The sequence below is a fragment of the Rattus norvegicus genome, chromosome 2, assembly GCF_036323735.1.
Source record: "Rattus norvegicus strain BN/NHsdMcwi chromosome 2, GRCr8, whole genome shotgun sequence".
In the NCBI taxonomy this organism is placed as follows: Eukaryota; Metazoa; Chordata; class Mammalia; order Rodentia; family Muridae; genus Rattus; species Rattus norvegicus.
This window is the reverse complement of record NC_086020.1, coordinates 173709574-173730223: the sequence shown is the minus strand read 5'-3', so window position 1 is coordinate 173730223 and position 20650 is coordinate 173709574. Positions and strand designations below refer to the sequence as shown.

At 43.7% G+C, this 20650-nt stretch overlaps 1 protein-coding gene across 7 annotated transcripts in view; it reads right to left on the bottom strand.

Moving 5' to 3' along the window:
• Positions 1-20650, bottom strand: part of Sh3d19 (SH3 domain containing 19) — a 159797-nt gene that overhangs the window by 83807 nt on the left and 55340 nt on the right. For 6 of the 7 annotated variants that reach the window (XM_006232783.4, XM_215597.11, XM_006232785.5 and 3 more), the window contains one exon: positions 3337-3376. In XM_006232783.4, the coding sequence (XP_006232845.1) occupies positions 3337-3376 (40 nt within the window). Of the gene's footprint in view, positions 1-3336; positions 3377-4969; positions 5004-20650 lie in introns of those variants that run through there. The other variant, XM_063282715.1, reaches the window with a different exon arrangement.

The following is a 20650-nucleotide window of genomic DNA, read 5'->3' as shown; positions in this document are numbered from 1 at the left end:
GCTGGGGGACAGTCCCTCAGGTCCGCCTGTCTTTCCCTTCAGTGCTGGGATTACAGGTCCCTGTGGCCCTGCTTGTTTTGTTTTGTTTTAAAGACGAGTGCTGGAGAGCCACTCCAGGTCCCTGTTCATGCTCAAGCACCTTACTGATTGTGACGTCTTACCCAAGACCCCATATATGTATTTTTCCAAGATTTTCTCAGTTGGGCATTGTATTAGCCAGGGTTCTCTAGAGTCACAGAACTTATGGAATGTCTCTCTATATTGAGGGACTTTATTGTGATGATTTACACTCTGTACCAACCAACCCAACAATGGTCAGCTGTGGATGGCAAGTCCAAGAATCTAGAAGTTGCTCAGTCCCACAGCTGTTTGAGCTGGTCTTCTGGAGAAGTAGGTTCCAGCAGATTTACTGGCTAGTAAGTGCAAGCAGGTGAAGAAGAGTGAGTCTTTCTTCTTCCAATGCCCCTATGTAGGGCTCCAGCAGCAGGTGTGGCCCAGATTAAAGTGTGTACCACCACGCCTGGATCTGGGACTTGCTTTGTCCTAGGCTGACCTGGAACCCAGATATCTCTTTTCCTCAGTCTCCTGGGACTAAAGGAGTGTACTACCTTGCCTGGGCCTAAGCTTTTCATGGTCACTATGCCTCAAGATCTCCAGGCCAAGGTAAAGGTCAGAAACTTGTGTCTTCCAGCCTCAGGATCGGAATCACAGAGGAGCCCTCCAATTCCGGATTGTAGTTCATTCCAGATATGGTCAGGCTGACAACTAGGAATAGACATTACAGGCACGTCCATGCGTTTTATTTCTAGTTGGAGTCAAGACTCATCTTGTACTTTTCCCTTCCTGACCTAAGATTAGCAATGCCTCCAACAAAACGTATAGGACTCACCCTTAATGGGGGAGAACAACTGTGAATAAAGAACAGCTCTCCCAGTCCTTCTTCCGGTCAGACTCCAGGGTTTTGAATCCGGATTCTACTTCCATCCCAAACACCTACTTACGTTGTTTACACTGTCCCTGTCTTCCCACGATTTAGCTGTGTCTCTCTACCGTCTCAAGTCAGCTGCTGCATCTGGCATCACAGAGACCAATGACCAACCTGGCTGTGCACCGGAAGGAAGCACCCAAGGCCGAGATTAACACACACCGTGAGGATCCACCCCAGACTTTCTGAATGAGCTCTGTGGGGTGGGGAATGAGAGTCCACTTTGCTTTTTAAGCTCCCCATGTGATATCAATATATCCACTCCAGGGTATACCATGGTTTCTTTCTGTGAACCCAGAATTAGACAGAAAGTCAAAAAGAAAAAAAGTGCTGTAGCTCAAACACTCCTTTAAAGTGGTTATAAGATTACTCTTCCATATAATCCAGGATCACAAATCTCTGGGGACGGGAAAACAGGCACAGAGGTTTCCACTCATGGCGATTCTATGAAGACATCTTTTCTAACTCGCTGCTTAAATTCTACCTCCTCTGCCTTTTTTGTCACCTATACTTCATGTAAGGATCTGTGTTATATTAAAATTTATACTGTTCAAGTCGTCCCAACCTTCAGTGTGCCGAGAGGCTCACGAACGAGCCTTGGTTTTTACTATTTAAGTATTTTTTTTATTTACCCTTCTAACTCTATGTTGTCATGGGCCACTGAGATGACTCAGCATGTAAAGCGCTTGCCTCTGACTTTGATCTAAAGAACAACACAGTAGAAGGAGAGAACCAACTCCTACAAAGTTGTACTGTGATCTCCACACCCATGCCACGGCGCACACACCCACCACAAGCACATACAATGCACAAACACATGCACGCCCACCATATATACATCCACACACATGCACAGCCAACCACATGCACACCCACCATACGCACACTCACTACGTGCACATTTACACACATGCATATCCACACACATGCACACTCACCATATGCATATAGACACATGCGCACTGACCACGTGCACACCCACTACATGTACATCCACCCAATGCACACCCCACACACTCCTAACATACTCATACTCATATATACATGTGAGGCCACACACAGGCACATCTACACATACACACACATGCAAAATACACAGACAACTACATAATAATATAGTAATGATTTTATGTCTGTCGAGACACAGCTAGCCACACGTAAAGAATGATTTATAATGTGTATATTATACCTGAAGAAAGGCCAATATTATAGACACTCAGCTACACTTTCCCTTCAGATAAACTCACACTGATTTGACTGAAAACTGTTGAAAAATGTATGTCTACAGTAATTAGGGGAGCTTTCAAAGATTTTATACTTTGATTCACTGAGTTCAACACAAGTTAGGATTTGACCCCTTGAAAAGCATTAGAGTATCGTTCACCAGTAAACCTAATAAATGCACAATCACTACTTTATCAATCTCCATAAAATAAAATCCAAAGAAACAGCAGTGATGTGCAACATAATGAGAAATAATAGAAAAAGTACAGTTTCCTAAAATTTGATAAAAAATATCTAGAATAGCCTTCAAGTCTTACTTAAAAGAGAAAGAGACAAACTCAGTTTCTACCTTTTCAAGTTTGAAAGTATTCTTAAAACTAGTCTTTGGTGCTGGTGAAAATTAGCTTTTGTTTGTTTGCTTTTAATGCTTTGTAATTATAAAAATTAAGTTGTGTGTGGTGATATACACCTTTAATCCCAGCACTGGGGAGGCAGAAACAAGCAGATCTCTGTAAGCCTAGATAGATAGATAGTTCTAGGACAGCCAGGGCTACATAGAGAAATCCTTTCTCAAAAAACAAAAAACAAAACTTTTCTGGCGCAAAATGGTTGAGCAGCTAGAGGCATTTGCCTTACAATACTGACAACCTGATTTCACTCCCTGGGACCCACATAAGGTGGAGAGAGAGAACTGACTCCACAGAATTCCCTCTGACCCCATGCACTGCCAAACGGTATGCACACACCAGGTACTCATACAAAAAAGTGAACTTTAAAAATGTCTTCTGTGTTTCTACAGAGTCTGTGTCAATTCTTTCATCGGGAAAACAGCAATATGGTTAGAAGGAGGAGAGAAAATTAAGTTTAAAAAAAAAAAAGAAAATGAGAAAGCTTTATGAAGCTACATCTGTTCCTGACAGGAATCTTCAGTATAAAACACTGTCCATGTACTCAGTGTCTTCAGAGGGGTTTGTTCAGAGAAAAAAATGACGTCTCTCCTGTCAGCTCTGACAGCCATAATCGAGTTCAACATAACAGTAACCCTAAAAAGAACAGTTTCATTGCTTCCAAATAGTTTTTCAAACAAGGAACTTTAAGCAGAACCATTAAATACTATAAATTCATACCTTGAGGAACGATGCTCTGGCTTATGTCTCTCGTTGCGATCTGTAAAGAAAGAAGACAGTCACACGTCAGCACAGGCTCTAAAACAGCTGTAGATTCCAGCTGCCACACCACCGAGTCTCACAGATGACAGTTTAGGGCAGCTCTGCTTTCTCCTGCCTGGCACAGGCTCGAAGGCATGCGACATAGGACACATAAAACTTTACTGATGGGTTGGTAAAAATCATCTGATCAGAAAACGTTGTTCATTTCAGAAGATCCTGGCTTTACTAAAACTAAAAAGACTTAGCTAAAGAAAGTAAGGGAACTGAAAAGCCAGAGATTACTCAGCTCTAAAAAATTATTCCATGAATCATGGTTGGCAGGAGCTTCTAACAGAATGGGAGGGAGCAAAATGAGCAGCTGGCAACATCTGCAACACACCAAGACCAGGACAGCCTTAACTCCGTCCCATCCAGAACATTCAAGAACTTTCTGTGGATAGTTAGCTATAATGTGGTACACATGAACATTCGAGTTCTCACAACAGTGAAGGAAGGTACTCTAAGAATAAGAAACTGGAGACACTGTTACTTGTCTGAAGTGCACAGGGCAACGCCCTAAGATGTCAACCCTGCCTGGGGTGAGAAAGCCAGCTGTGTTTAAAAGTTCAGGGGCCTAATTTGCTCAAAAGTAATTTTCTAAACTGTTACAAAATACTATGTATCAACCTGAAAACCATCCCATACACATGAGACACAAAACATCCAACTTGATCATTTGAGGCCAAGTGACAATTGTTCCCTTGTATCTGCTTTGAAATCAGAAAAGGAAACCAAAGAAAGCCTCAGTGTTTGCAAAAGTCAACACAGAAAGAAACTCAGTGCAGTCCCACTCGACTTTGAAAGGAACCTTCGGGAACACTATCACATTCACTCTCCTATAACAGCATCTCAATCGATGTTGACTTCATGGATTGAGTTAAATAAAGACAAAGCAGAGGTTAGATGATTTCACTGACGGTACAGCAGGACAGAGAACATTGATAATTCTGTACCCCAGGAGGAACGGGGTTTAAAATAAAAAAGTGTTTTATTTATTTATTCATTTGTTTGGTGTGCGTGCCTGTACACACACACAACTTTCACAGGCATTAGGTCTCATCTCCTGCTGTGGCTTACAGGGACTAGACAGCCAGGTGATTAGTCTTGCATAACAAGAACTCTCCCCACTGTAGCACTTTTACCCGCTGGGCCATCTCACCCACCCAAGAAATGCCTTTTTAAGCCAAAGAGCTAGTATATAGTAAGATGCTGTTTTCTGAACGAGTAGGAAGTAGACTCTTGGTAAAACATGTTTGTTTAGATGCTCTGCCCTCCAAGTGTACAATGGTAATGTTTCTCGTTCTAATTTCTACACTGAGTGTGTCTGTGCCTTTAAAAAACTCTTAATTTATCCATTCCACTCCTCCCTTAAGCAAAAACAGCAGACTTTCCACTGTCGGGTATTAAAATCATAGTAATACTTGGTATATTTGAAATCTTAAGAAGGAAACAAATCATTCTTCTGGCTTTCAGCTTGCTTGCTGTGTTAACAAAAGCAAAGCAGAAACTGGATAGAAGCTAGTTATTCCCATAACAAAGCAACAGCTCTTACCTGTGGCTAGCCAGGAGCTAAAACTCTGCCTGGGTGTCACTGCCCTGATTTCGTGCAGTTTATTTATCTAGGCAAGTGCCAGCAGGATCCTTCACTAATCTTCCAAGGCACACAACAAACAGGAGGAGGGAGAAACAGAGTCAAGAGCATGTAAACAAGCCTCAGAATCCAAGAGCTTCAGGGCCCGTTCTGATTGGCAGATGTGCTATGACCAGTCAGCACATCTGGAATGGGGCCACTCAGGAACCGGATAGCGACTCTCCTCCACTCTTGGTTCAAACAGGAAATCCCTTTTCAATACTTTCAGCTCTAAGAAAACACAAACGTCTTCCTTCTCAGAGTATCTCTCTGGTAAATAAAATCCAAGAAAATGACCTGATGAACTGTTGGAAGACATTTAAACGTTTCCCATTTCACTTTGTGTTACAGATCAGATTCCTACACCAACACACACGCAGTGTTTATAATGTGTTACTCCTAGGAACCCGCACAGTGATGATTTGAGGATAAGATAAATTATCCATTGTTTAAGATATCCCCAGACACTCAATTTTCAACAATAGTAACAAATTGAAACACACATCCTCACCTTCATCTTTCCCCCAAAGGACAGAGATAAACATAGTTCACTCTTGGTGATCATGTTGTCTTTTAGTTAGAATGCATATACATATGTGGGGAGAGAGAGAGAGCGCGCGCAAGTGAGAGAGTGAGAGCGAGAGAGCGAGAGAGTGCACACGTGCATGTGCATGTGGGTGTGTAATGTCTATCTGAGTCTTATGTTTGTACTTTTCCAATAGCGTTATGGTTTATGCACTTCTATTTTTTTTTTTTTTTTGGTTCTTTTTTTCGGAGCTGGGGACCGAACCCAGGGCCTTGCGCTTCCTAGGTAAGCGCTCTACCACTGAGCTAAATCCCCAGCCCCTATGCACTTCTATTTTAAGCAAAACAATTTTCACAATAGGGAAGAATATTGTGCAACTGTCAAAAAATATATTGCGATTATTTCAGTCCAAAAGCCAAGACTGAACAAAACAAATCATGAGAGCAGATTCAGGCTCCACTTTCTTGCCAACGATAAAAAAATAACTTGGATAAAACCTTTTAAGCAGGATGCAGACAGATGGACATCAAACATGGGGATTTTATCTTGGCCCTACACGGTACTTAAAGAGCACGGATTTTACCTATTGCAAAGCAAATACTTTCTAATACGTTCTCCATTTCTTTAAAAACTTCTCTAAGTTTTAAATAATTGGAAAAGAATGTATGGGGAGAAAGCAGGTTTCTAGACTCATGTATATTTAGCAATTGATATAAATAACATTGAAGAGTTGCTAAAAATAAAAAGGCCAATTGACAACTCCAGGTTATACACATTTCCCTTTCAAGACAACTTCCGATTCTAGGACATGGAATACGTATGTTTTAGCTACTTTCTAACTGCTGTAATAAGACAACATGACCAAGGTAACTTGTCTTAGGGTTTTACTCTGTGAACAGACACCGTGACCAAGGCAACTCATAAAAAAAAAAAAACATTTAACTGGGACTGGCTTACAGGTTCAGAGGTTCAGTTCATTATCATAAAGACAGGAACATGGCAGCATTCAGGCAGACATGGTGCAGGAGGAGCTGAGAGTTTTACCTTTTGTTCCAAAGGCAACTAGGAGAAGACAGGATTCTAGGTAGCTAGGACAAGGGTCTTAAAGCCCATGACCACAGTGACACATGTACTCCAATAAGGCCACACCTATTCCATCAAGGCCACTCCCTGGGCCAAATAAATATAAACTATCAAGCAGCTTACAGAAGAAAGACTTTATTTGGGGCTTACAGTTTCAGAGGGTGAGTTCATGAAGGTCACCTAATCCACAAGTAATCATGAATTACATCCTAATCCACAAGTAAGAGGCAGAGAGAGCTGACTGGAAATGGAGTGGGCTGTTGAAACCCCAAAGCTCAACCCCAGTGCCACACCTCCTTCTACAAGGCCACCACATCTAATCCTTCTGAAAGAGTTCCATCAACTGGGGACCTATTCAGATATATGAGCCTCTGGGGGCCATCATCATCCAAACCACCACCCCATATGATCCAGTGTTCACGTGTTCAGATACTACGCTGCTGTGTCCACTCTGACCAGGGTGGCTTTTGGGGAATGACCACACAGGTCCTACTCATGGCTCCCAATCTAAGATGACAAGCACTTTGAAATGCAGAGGACACACATGCAAATGTCCTCTTTCGCTTTGTTAAAACTTAAGAAGGATGGCCAACGTAGGCCTTGCCGAGAGTCTGTCCTAAGATATTCAGGCTTTGATGATTTGGCTTTGATCACTTAACGTAAGAGAGAAATCAAACCTCACTGAGTAGAGAGGAGCTTGCTTTAGCAACTGCAGTCAGAAGTGATGGGTCTTACACTGTTCCTTGAAATTAGGGGAAGACTCAACCTCCAGAATGGGCACGGGATAAACTCGCAGCAGAGTAGAAAGCAGTGCAAAGGGAATCTGCCCCATGCCCCATGCTATCACACCAGAGTCTCAAAATATCTATGACAAGAAAAAACAATCTTTAAAGGATTCTATATCATACTACCATCGAGTTCTGCCTTGGGTGTTTGCATATGTTTGGTTTTAAATTGTATTATTTGTGTGTGTGTGTGTGTGTGTGTGTGTGTGTATGGTGTGTGTGATATGTGTGTATGTATGCACGTGTGTATGGTATGCATGTTTGTGTGGTGTATGTGGTATATGTGTGTAGTGTGTGCATATGCACTCATGTGTGTAATGTGATGGTATGTGTCTGTATGTGGATATGTGTGTGTTCACACATGTGTGGGCACACATATGCCATGGCACGCATGTGGAAGTCAGAGGGCAGTGTTCAGAAGTCTGTTCTCTTCTTCTGTGTTGGGAGCTGAAGACTGAATCCAGATCATCAAGCTTACCTGCTAAGTTATGTCACTAGACCTAAAGTGTGTGTGTGTGTGTGTGTGTGTGTGTGTGTGTGTGTGTGTGTGTGTGCGTGTGTGTGTGTGTTTTACATCAGTCTTACTATGTTGCCTATGCTGGTCTTAAATGATACCTCAGCCTTCTCAGCAGGTAGGATTAACAGGTATGCACCTGCCTCCACATTCAGTTTATTCTGTTATTTCAAAAACATGGACCAATCCCACAAAAATTCCTTCAATCATTTAACATTAATGCAAGAACTCACATATCTGAAAAAGGATTAGCCATGTGCGATGTAAGGTTCAAATAGACTGTATATACACTAGTGGTCCCAAATGGTTTACTAGAACTAAGAGTTCCTATGCTCACACACCGTCACAGTACAACAGCACACGCATGCTTGCAGGATGCTGGAATGACCAAACCCACTGCATGGCACTCCTGAGTGGGTGGCACACGCAATTAAACAGGGTACATGATGATGACTACACTGCTGGTTTAGGTGTTTGTTATCCTAGACCTCCAACCACTACTTTAGATCATACTCTTCTCTGCATAACACAAATTCACTATAAAACAGCACACAGCAGCCTCATTGTCTTGTTTGTACATCTTGACTGAGAGGTGCTTCACTTAATAACCACCTGGCTCTGAGTAGGATCTGATGTGCACATGACCAAGACACTGCCTGACGACATATCTTTCATACACATTATATCCCTGTCATCAGTGACCCAGGGTGACGCTTGCCCAACAATCCCGTTGCTTTTTATTTGTGATGAGCAGCCTAAGTAAAACAATGAACCCACGCATTATACGACGGAACAAAAACATCCAGGGCTCACGAGTCCTTGATGACTCTTTAAAAGATAGCAAACTGATTCTACAGAGATAGGGTGTGGTAGAATTTTACACGGAATAGAGTTTCACAGGCTTTCCTAAAGCCTCAAACTAATAAAAGACATACCAGGGCATTTGGGATAGTTCAGCAGGTCAAGCCCAACAAACTGAGTTCCATCTCTGGGACTCCGTGGTGCCATTAAAGAATCAACTTTCACAAGTTGTTCCCTGACTTTCACATGTATACATGGGCATGCATGCAAGCGCACAACACACACACACACACACACACACACACACACACACACACACACACACACACACCCCAAATGAATGGAATAAAAAGGAAAGTCTTCTACATATACATAGTTCTCAAGGATCCATTGACTGTTCTCTGTGTAGACATGAATTCTTAGTGATGTCTGTGTCCACTGTCCATTCAATCAGCTCTGCTCCAGTGTCTCTCTAAAGTAACTTTTCTTCACTTCTAGGGTTCCTACAGTGACTGGGATATTACTTTATTGAATGTAAGTTTTCCAATAACTTGCTTCTTTTCTCGCAGCTCTTGGGATCAAACCCAAGGCCTTGCTCATACTTTAAAGCAGGGAATTGTTCTACTGTTCTACCACTGAGCCCCTCTCCCCATGGTGAAGCCCAGTAACTTGATGACCTCATCATTGAACGACCAGGAGCTTAAAGAAAACATCTGCATCACTGCAGCAGGACAATTAGAGGCACTACCGAGCAGTTTACGTGATGGCCAACCTTTTCTGATCCTAATTAAAAACCCTAAACTCACTGAAACATAGCACCTTAATCTCGGGGAGGGGAAATGAATACAGAGGGGTGTTTAGTTTTCAAAACAGGACTTTCGATTTCACCGCAGCACATTGACTGTGTAATCTGTTTGCTCCAACCACACCCAGTGTGTTGTCTACTCCCTCCCAGTCTCTTATCAGCTTTTGTCAGGGTGCCGGGTCCCGACTGGGTTTTCTGGTTCTGGCCTCTTCCATCCTGCTATGCTTGCTTGCCAGATAAATCTAGGTCTCAGAAAAACTATAAATCATGACATGGCATACACCCCAAGAAGGCTGAGATAACACAGTGATGCCCAGAACACCCTGCCCGTGAGCCTCGGCCGCCATCACATCAGAGTAGCCACTAGTGTAATGACTGTGCTAGTTATTTACGCTCGGTTTTCTCAGCTGTTAAAAGTCAGAGAGAATATGTTTCAGAGTTTCTGTAAGGGAACATGTCATGCATGAGTGCATGCTGTGTGTGTGTGTGTGTGTGTGTGTGTGTGTGTGTGTGCTTGTGTGCTCCAGCAGTGGAGGACATCAGGTGTACTCTCTATCGCTCTCTATTTATTCCTTTGAGGCAGGGTCTCTCCCTGAACCTGGAATTCACAATTTTCAGGTAGGTTGGCGGACAGCAAGCCCAGTGACCTTCATGTCTCCATACTGTACCTCACCGGGGTACAGGCATGCCCAGGAGCACAACGGCTTGCCATGTGGGAATTAGGATCTAAACTCAGGCCCTCACAGTTGCAAAGCAAGTGCTCTTAACTGAGTCATATCTCCAGTCCCCTTGGTTTTGCTTTTTTGAGACCGGATTTTGCTATGTAGCTCAGCCTGGCCTCTATAATCCTGCCTCAGTCTCCCATATGCTGTGAGTACAGGTGCAAACTAACACACCCAGATGCTGTTCTCTAAGAGGAGGTGTTTTACGTTGTCCAGGCTGCTCTCAAAATCCTGAGCTCAAACAATCCTCCTGCCTCAGCTTCCCAAGTTGTTGGGACTATTAGCATATACAATTATGCCAGCATTGTCCACGAGGCAGACATTGACTCTTTTCCTCTTCTTCAACAGCCCTCTATTAATCTCCTCTTGCTGTGTTCTTAATGGAAAATAACAAAAATGTATTAACCTACAGTGCAGAGGCAACATGTCAAAAGTGCATCTCCTTGAGATAAAACTAAGGTTTCTAAAAGGCTTTATTATTTCTTCTGGAATCACAGGGAATGGAGGGGTATCTATTCATTTCCTTGCTTTTTTCCATGTTTCTTGAAATATTTTATTCCTTAGTGTGTGGTTTCTTCCTCCAATGTATATGTATATGTATATGTATATGTATATGTATATGTATATGTATATGTATATGTGTGGTGTGTGTGTGTGTGTGTGTGTGTGTGTGCACATGTGCATGGAGACTAGAGGTGGACATTGGGCGTATTTCTCTACGGTGGTCCACCTTACTTTTTTTAAAAATAATTATTATATTTTACTTATTTATTGTGTCAGGGTTACATATGTGCCACGGTGTGCATGTGGAGATCAGAGGACAACTTACAGAAATCCTACACTCTGGTCCTGGGAACTGAACTCTGGTCATCAGGTTTGGTAGCAAGAATCTTTACCCATTGAACCATCTCTCTGGTCCCCTACACCTCTTTTCCTGATACAGGGTTTCCTCACTGAATATGGAGTTCATCAATTGGCCAATGAGCTCCATCGATCTGCCGGTTCCCACCTCCCAAGCATGACACACGCCTTTGCGTTGGGCTTTGATGTGGGTACATCACACTTGCACACAGATCCTCACACTTGCACGGAAAGTGCTTTACTGACTGAGCCATGACCCCAGCCCAACAGAGCAGCATTTTAAAATCTCTCTCTGACCCTGGCTTGCTCTCGTATCTGTCTTTAAACACCAGTCATGGCTATCATAGTTCAAAGACGATCATTCAGTATAATTTCTTCATAAGATGACCAACTGATCAGTGACATTCATCCTCTTTCAGAGTGAGACAGCCACCGGTTCCAGGCGTTAGGGTATGGATCTTTGTGGGGAGGGGAGAGAGCACTATCTTGCCTGGACCACCTAATCTGAATGCTCCATCTCACTCAATACGTAGCTCACAACAGCGAGTGTGCACTGCTCTTCATGGGTCCCAGCACAGTCTGCTCCATCTATCCCAGGTAGGGTGTTCGATGAAAGCAGGGACAGTTCTCGGGACCTCTACGCAGTCAGCCTCTGCAAATGCCTGCAACAATGGGGCCAGCCAGTGCTCGCCCTTCCCTCCTTTGTCCTGCATCCTTTAAACCTGATATCGCTGAAAAGTACATCTGAGAATGCCCGCACATCTCAACATCATAATAATTTTAAAAATCACCTCCATTCTAAAACGCCAATCCTTCTGCCTCAAAGCAGTTCTCAGAAAAACAAACCAAATGCAGGAGGCAAAACGGCAGCACATATGAACTGGAAAAGGCTCCAGCTACTTGATGGCAGGCCGCCTCTTTTAAATAATTCTTTAAAGTGTTTCCAGTGGCTCACTTTGATTGCTGGATTCACTGGCTATTATATCAGGCTATTTGTGAGTTTTTAATTCTGGTCCTTTCACATGTTCCTTTTCACCCACGGTGAGTCTGGCAGGGACCTTAGGGAGATGGACATTTCATCAGCGCGATGCAGGGAAGAAGCAGAAATGGAGGCTGGCCCAGGGACAGGTGTCCTCAGCCCTTCCTGCTGCTCTCACCTCAAGTTTCCCAGTGACTCTCTCACTTCATTGATTACTTTCTTTTGAAAGTCTTACAACACCTCTTTGTTTCGTTTATCTATTGTGTGTGTGCCTTTGTGTGCCTGTGTGTGGGGGTGTGTGGGGGTGTGATTTTTTTTATTATTGTTTTGAGACAAGTTTTGTTATATAGCACAAGGTGGCCTGTAACTTACGATCCTCCTGCCTCCGACTATAAAGAGCTAGTACTGAGGTATGCAGTGCCATGCCCGGTCCTTATTAACATATAATTGTGCCCCCCAAATATATTTCATTATGACATAACCTACTTTGGTCTCGAAAATTATTAATCTTATTAACTTGCTATTTTGAGCAGGTCTCACTATGTAGCCCCGGCTGCCCTAGAACTCTGTAGACCAGGCTGGCCTCTACTTCATAGAGATCTGCCTGCCTCTGTCTCCCAGGTGCTGGGATTAAAGGCATGTGTCAGCATACCTAGCTTAAAATTATTTTTTTAATCCTCAAGAGTTTCAAGCCACTTTCCTGAGTAGGCTGAGTGAATGACATGGAGAAAAGAATGAAAGAGATTAAATATAAGATATTTTATCTCTTTATAAAATTACTGCCTCCCATCATATTTCAGAACAGTACAGATTTTGTTCACGAGAACTCAGGGAACAAAAATTAAGATTGTTATTTCAGGTGCAACAGGGATAGACAACACCTCAACAACACCATGTTGCCCTTTAAGCTGTTAGGATTTAAAAAAAAAAAAGGGCAAAGTCTTTACATTCCTCTAAAGGCAAACCTCCATTTTCTCATCTCCCAGTCCTTTAGTTCTGAGAATCAAATGATCTTGTAATTCCAGTGCTTTCCTCTGGACAGCTGCCTCTGAAACGAGAGCTAACACTAGTGAAGAGTGTAGCTAACTGAGAGACATAGCTTGTGGAGTAGCTGAAGGCACCAGGGCCTGTGGAGAAGGGAGGCACCAGCCAGGCCCAGGGGCTCCAATGAAAGAACAATTGGTGAAAAAACCTTTGGGATGAGAATTCTTGCATTTTCTTTCCTTTCTTTTTTCTTTTTTTCCTTTGGAGCTGGGGACTGAACCCAGGGCCTTGCGCTTGCTACCACTGAGCTAAATCCCCAACCTTAAATTCTTGCATTTTCAAGTTGACACATTTATCCACAGTGGGGCAGTCTTGATCTCTAATCTATTTCTCTAAAATATTTTAATCCAGAAAAGGTAAAGCCATGTATGAGCCTTGCTAACATATCTTTGAACCAGGGATAGAGAATGTACTAGGGAGAGAGAGTACACACTGCCTCCCGCAAACTCAAGCACACCCATCTCCTTCCTCTCCATTAACCCCCATCCTAAGAACTACCTTTAGAACACAGAAGCACGGGCAGAATTCTCAGCGGCCGCATGCTACCCTTCCCTGTGTAGACACCTAAGGTAAGTGTTCAGAACTGTTGCGTGTGAAGAGATGTCTCTTAGGCATCAATCACATTCCGCTGCAAATCCTAGTTTGATCTTCTCCCAGGAGCAGAAATAACACCTGCCATCTCCCTTATCCATCCAGTCCTTAGCACCTGTCAGCACTGACACACTTTGACGCCGCACTGCTTCTGCTGGCGCAAACTGCTTAGAGACGACAAAGCCTGTAACGCCAGGTCCCTTGACAGTCTCAGTGCAACAATAACAACGTGAACTCACTGGCCTGAGTCCCCCACATCTCTGCAAATTAGAAACAAGCTGAGTTAAAATGCCTGTGCTACCTGGTTTTGCCTCCTCTTTTGTGGGAACCAGTGGCTATGACTGATTCACAGAGACTGTATCATCCTCCAAAAGCTACAGATAGTTCTGGTCAGAAAAGAAAGCATTTGGAAGTATTACTTCAGAAATGTAAACTAAGAAACACTTAACACCAACGAAGAAGCAATTGGGGGGGACAATGAATCTGTCACAGAGGAATACAGAGCAACCCAGGAGTCACTTCCATGGCTCCCGGGTCACACAACACCACTAGAAGAAATGTGAACTGCTTATCAGCACAACAGTCCTGAAAGTTAGTCTCAAGTGTCAGCTATGTTAGAGCATTCTTAACGTGCAGCCTCTTCGTCTTCGACAAAGCCCCACAGTGAAAATCCTTGACATTTTCTAGATGAGAAAGTAAAGTCTCAGAGAACTTAGTTTGAGAACTAAATGGGGAGATTTTTGGAGTTGAATCTGAAGGTCCCCCAAGTCCCTGCCCCCACCCCTTGACATCAGAAAGCTGGTGGTGCCTCGTCTGATGAACCCGTGGTCCACACACAAAACTGGTGCTCACCACAAGCCCTGCTCAGCCTACAGTAGATGGTATGGTTGCTCAAAGACCGAATCCAGAGTCCTGATGCCTTCCCACCCACCGGCTCGGAGTTTTCTTAGACTCAGAAACCCCAACTCTACACAAGCCTTTGAGTTGATCGAGCACCTTATGACCGGCATGCGAGCCTGGAGAACTCCAGTTTACTGCCCAGTGTCATCAGATCCTTTGTCGTCGTTACCAATGCTGAATTTATGAGCAAGTGTGTACACATCGGCAGGGATGCAGAGCATAACTCGAAGAGGCCTGAATGCTGTGGTGATACCGTTTGCTGTTAATTCCTGCAGGAAACACGCATGCCCTATTAATACCCCGATCTGCCCAGTCAGCTCTGAAATCAGACGAAAGTGCTATCAAAAACAAAGCTTCATCTTGAATCGGTCAACCCATTCTTTCATTCATAGACACGCTCCCTCAACCAGCGTTAAACAAGCAGGAAATCAATACATAAAACAGAATGGCCAAATGTACAATTGATTCTCAATGAAAGAGGGGAAAAAATTGGAATGAGATATTTAAGATGTTTTAATTGCATTCTCAGATTTAACAAAGCTTATTTTATCTACATATCTCTTTCTAGTCATACGTAAAACAGAAAAAAAATGTGCGGTGAAGAAAGAGAAGACTGAGAACAAGGAGTTCTTTTGAGCGACTGAAGAGACGGCTCAGTGGTTAGCACTTGCTGTGCTTCCACAGGACCTGGGTTCAGTTCCCGGCAATCATGTGGTGGCTCGCAACCATCTGTAGCTCTGGTCCCAGGGGACCCGGTGCCTCTTCTGGCCTCTGTGGATGCTGCGTGTACATGATACACATACACAGACAAATACGTGAACTAAAATAAAGATTGTTTATAAAGAAGTAGTTCTGGAAGGATTGGCTGTAGACATAGAGGGTTAAGCAGTCAGGCTAAAGGAGAAAATAAACACCTGAAGGCTCATCTGAAAGAATAAGGTAGGGTTGGGGATTTAGCTCAGTGGTAGAGTGCTTGGGTTTGGTTCCCAGCTCCGGAAAAAAAAAAAAAAAGAATAAGGTGACAGGGTTTTAAACAACACAAAGACAGGAAATATAAAGCTTAGGAGCCAAAGACAATAGGCTCAGGATGCCATTTGCTCTTTTCTGCTTTTGTCTCTGAGATACTAACTCGGCAAAGAGCCACAAAATAGACAATAGGGAGATCAAGAATCCCAAAGAGATGGTTGGTGAAAAGCTATGAACAGAGCACACTCCCGACATTAATAGGCAACCGTCCAAAAGGAGAGAGCCATCACCCATGTTCCAAAATCCCATTCAGAAATGTCCTCCAAGGAGAAAGGTGGGCTGAGGAAAGATGGATCTGTTATGGATCTGTTTGACGGTGTCTGTGTGTACGTGTTTTTACTTTTGTTTTGAGACAGAGTCTCCAAGTGCGTGCGAGGCTGGCTGGAATTCATTACGTAGTGCAGGCTAGACTTAAATTCACAGCGCCCTGCCTCGGCCTTGAGAGTGGTGGAATTACAGGTGTGGAGAATCACACACGGCTGTTGGAGCTGTTGATTCTGTTTCGATATTTACAGGGTACAATGTCTGGGGTGGGGCTGACAAACCCAAGAAAAGCGCGGAAATTGAGAACTGCACTTCAGGAGAGGATGAAACAGAGACTGTATAAATAAGAGAAAAATGGCGGCGAAATCCTATCCACAAGGTAGTTAATAAAAGACTCCACATAAGAGACTTATGTTTTCCCTCAGCACCCACTGACCAGACATCACTGCACTGAAAGGGCTTTTGTACGTTGTTAGTACACAATGAGACACTGCTACCCCCACACTGGGATAGCTACAAGCCAACAGATGGAAAATATAAAGTATTGGCAAGGATGTGGAGAAAGGGGAACCTTTTCGTGTTCCTGGTGGGGATGTAAAATGGTGCATCTGCTTTGTGAAAGAATCGGCAGTTTTCAAAAACATTAATACTGGAGTTATCATAGGACCTCAAGATGCCAGTCCCAGGTACATGCAGTGAACACAAAAAACAGCTTATACCTCCAAGGGAAGAAGAGACAGCTTATTCTGGATCCAAATACGAGTGACCATGGCCTGGGAACACAGACTTAGGTTACCTAAAATTCCATGTCCCTACACAGGGAATGGTTTCGTGAGGTTTTTATGGTAACGTAACAAAGAAAGTCATAAATTAAGATGCTTGGCAAAAGCCTAGGGGGAAGCACGCAGTTACGGTACAGCAGCAGGACAGCCTCGGCTACTGCCCCCGGCTGCTATCTAGAGCATTCTTAGCCTTTTGGTTGACAGAACTGCGGTTTTGTTAAGCCAATACATCCAAACAATCTGGCTTTGTCTGTCAGTGACAGGATGTTAGGCCCAACACAGTGGGCTGAGCATGCGAGGAATAGCTATTGAGTGCATGTAAGATGCCCAAGATAAATGTAATTAGACTCTGGGCTGAGGCAGCCCAACCTCTCCTCGTCACTGACGTTCCCATCAGCCAATCGGCCTTTGCAGACACAGCTTCGTCCCAGGAATTCTTGTTCACAACTCAAGACGAAGGAAATCACGCCCATGCAGAATCCTGTATACAAATGCTCAGAGCCATATAACAAACTGTAGCCCCAAACTGGAAATATGCTTTAAACTAATGAACTAGTAGTGGATAAAATATTAGTAGCAGGGCCAGAGAGCTGACTCGGCAGGTGAAGTGGCTGCCACTAAGCCTGATGACCTGAGTTTGTCCTTGCAACATACTGCAATGTGTTCTCTGGCCTCCATTCATGTGCCATGGCACATATGCTCACACTCACACACGTGCACACACACCTATACGCATATGCACACAAACAAACATGCGCACACACAGGTGTGATTAAAAGAGTATGGCATATGATAGAATAGCATTTGATCAGTTATCAGTAGAGGAAGGAAAGCACACATGGGTAACACACATGGGTGAACCTTGAAAACATTATTTACAAAAGTAACCGAACACCCAAGTGGTGACAAGGACAGAAGCCGAGAGCTCACATCCTCAACCAGAGGATGAAAGCAGAGAGAGTGAACTGGACCTCAGCAGAGCTACAGACTCTCAAAGCCCACCCCAGTGACAGACTCTCTTCAGCACGGCCACACCTCCTAAATGTCTCCAAACAATGCTAGGGCTGAGGACTAGGGTTCCAAAGGCCTAAGCAAATGGAGAACCTTTTCAACCAAACCACCACGCCTTCATCTGATTCTCTCTTACTTTTGCATGACAGTAAATTGTCAAATTTAACATTAAATTAAAATTTAAAAATAAAATCAATAGTTGTCCTTGAGGATATATACCTCTGGTATAGAAGCTTCAATGGCAATAATATAGATCCAGCTATATTTTGCTATATCACACTAAGATTATAACAGTTTAATTATCTAAATATGGTCTAAAGATGACCTTACAATAGAAAGCAGTGTAAAAACATAGATTAAAAGGTGACCATAGATTTGCCTTAGAGTAAGTTGTAGGAGTCAAGAGAAATAACTCCAGTGATAGGCAGTGGTCACCCCATGAGGTACACCCTAATCTCTCTTATATTTTCCCAGAAATGGCACAATGGAGAAGCAAGCACCCTCACAATTATCAGCCCTCAGTCCTCATGATGCTAATCAGTTTAGAGCAAATAAACTTCAGTGAAGAACCTCATACTTCCTGAGTAACCAGGATCCAAGTATTTATAAGAATGATTACTTAACATCTATGCTAAGTAATAAGTGCTCTGCTATTACCAAATAAAAAGTACAATAACTGACAAGGAACATTTAAGCTCTTACGCTATGAGACGGAAAAGGATTGTCTCTGGCTACTTTCTTCTGTGAATATCGCCAAGATGTGAGAGTCGAATGCTACATAGTCATGTCATGATTCAAACAAAGGAGTAAATACGAGTGGTCCCCATGTAACTGATGGCAAAGTCCTTCTTCCCTTTCCCCTCCCCTTCCCCTTCCCCTTCCCCTCAACACAGCACCTTCCCATCCCACCCCCTTCTCTCCCTTCCCCTTCCCCTCACCATGGCACCTTCCTATCCCATCCCCTCACCCTCCCTTCCCCTTCCCCTCAACACAGTACCTTCCCATCCCACCCCCTTCTCTCCCTTCCCCTTCCCCTCAACACAGCACCTTCCCATCCCATCCCCTTCCCTCCCTTCCCCTTCCCCTCAACACAGCACCTTCCCATCCCACCCCCTTCTCTCCCTTCCCCTTCCCCTCAACACAGCACTTTCCTATCCCATCCCCTCACCCTCCCTTCCCCTTCCCCTCAACACAGCACCTTCCCATCCCATCCCCTTCCCTCCCTTCCCCTTCCCCTCACCATGGCATCTTCCTATCGCATTCCCTTCCCTCCCTTTCTCTTCCCTCCCTTCCCTTCAACACCTCACCCCTCCTCCCTGATGTCATCTACCCATCACCTCCCCTTTCTTTCTCTCCCTTCCCCTCTACTCAGCCTACTCCCTCTCCCTCTCCCCTTTTTATGATGGAGAGTAAATGCAGGTCTCACTAATGCTAAGCAGGCACTCTACAATTAAGCTACCACCTTCCATCCGTTAAGAAAGTTCTTAATTAAGCATTCATGTTATGTTCTTGCCCAATGGCAAAGATTAAGTCCTAACTGGACAAATGCTAAAAGCTGGAGAAATGACTCCTTACAGCACAATGGTGACTGTTAATACTGTTTAGAAAACAGAATCAAAGCAGGAGACACTGGTCTGCATCGTAAGAGTGCAAAGCGATCACCCATGGCAAAGCATTTCAGCTGCTGGGGAAGCTAGGCACTCAAAGCACTCTATTTATTTAACTGGAGTACTGAGGAAAATGTCATTCTTTGATACAAGCTAAAATCCTAGCACAGTTTGAGAATCGCTACTAAAAGGAGACCAACCATAAATGAGTGTCTTAGTTACTTTTCTATTGCTGTGACTAAATACCATGACCAAGACAAGTTACAAAAGAAAGCATTTAAATGGCGTACTGTTCCAGAGTGTAAGAGTCCCTGATGGCAGGTCAAAGTCATGGCGGTAGGAAGCTAGAGCCCAGCTGAGAGCTCTTGGCTCCACTGCAAACAGGAGGCAGAGGGAGCTCACTGGAAACACAGAGCTTTTGAAACCTCAAAGCCCATTCCTAGCCACACCTCCCCAAACAGGAGTACCAACTGGGAACAAGTATACTAAAACCCCAGATGCTTGCAAGATTTCACATTCAAACCACCACACAGAGAGTCATGACGTGAGGATGTCACCCCGCTACTAGAAAAGGAACTCAGAAGGAAGACCATCTCCTCTCACCCCCTCCAAAGAGCCAACAACTTGATGCACTCTGAAGACCTGCTGTGGAAGTTGGTTTCCAAGCTTAATGTACGTCAGTTCATGGTGCCCCGCGGGTGCTAACCAGAAGGCTGGATGATTTTTGTAGTTTAACAAAATAGCTGTTAACTCCTGTAGTTAATCAGCAGGGAGCAAAGCTGATTTGACTTTTAAGGGTCTACAGTACACAAGGCGAGGATTGCAGGACAGGTAGAATCTTCACTTCTCCCCAGACAAAGACACAACACTTGGAGGGATTGATGTTGTTTCTGTTTTGTTCAGAGATGCCCAGTAGTCTATCAGTTGGGAGGACAACAAGCTAAGCTTATAGAATTGCTCAGAACCTTGACAGAGCATAGCAAGAAGGTTGGACATTAGGACTGACCTGGGGAAAGTACAATGTGCGACAAAGCCAAGAAACAGCAGCACCAAGACCTGATCCTAAACTGTTTCTATCTAATCTGAGACTAGGGCTGACACATCTGTCTGTCGGAATAAAGGCAAATAAAGAATATTTTTTAAAAAGCAGAAAGATGGTTGAAATGGGATTTAAATAAAACTTTAACAGTTACTTTTAAAGGACATGAGTATTGTGTTAAAATCAAAGACCATAAAGTACACATATCAAAGAGCTTAGGATGACAGTGGACACCAGAATTGCGGCCGTCTTTCACTTGAGCT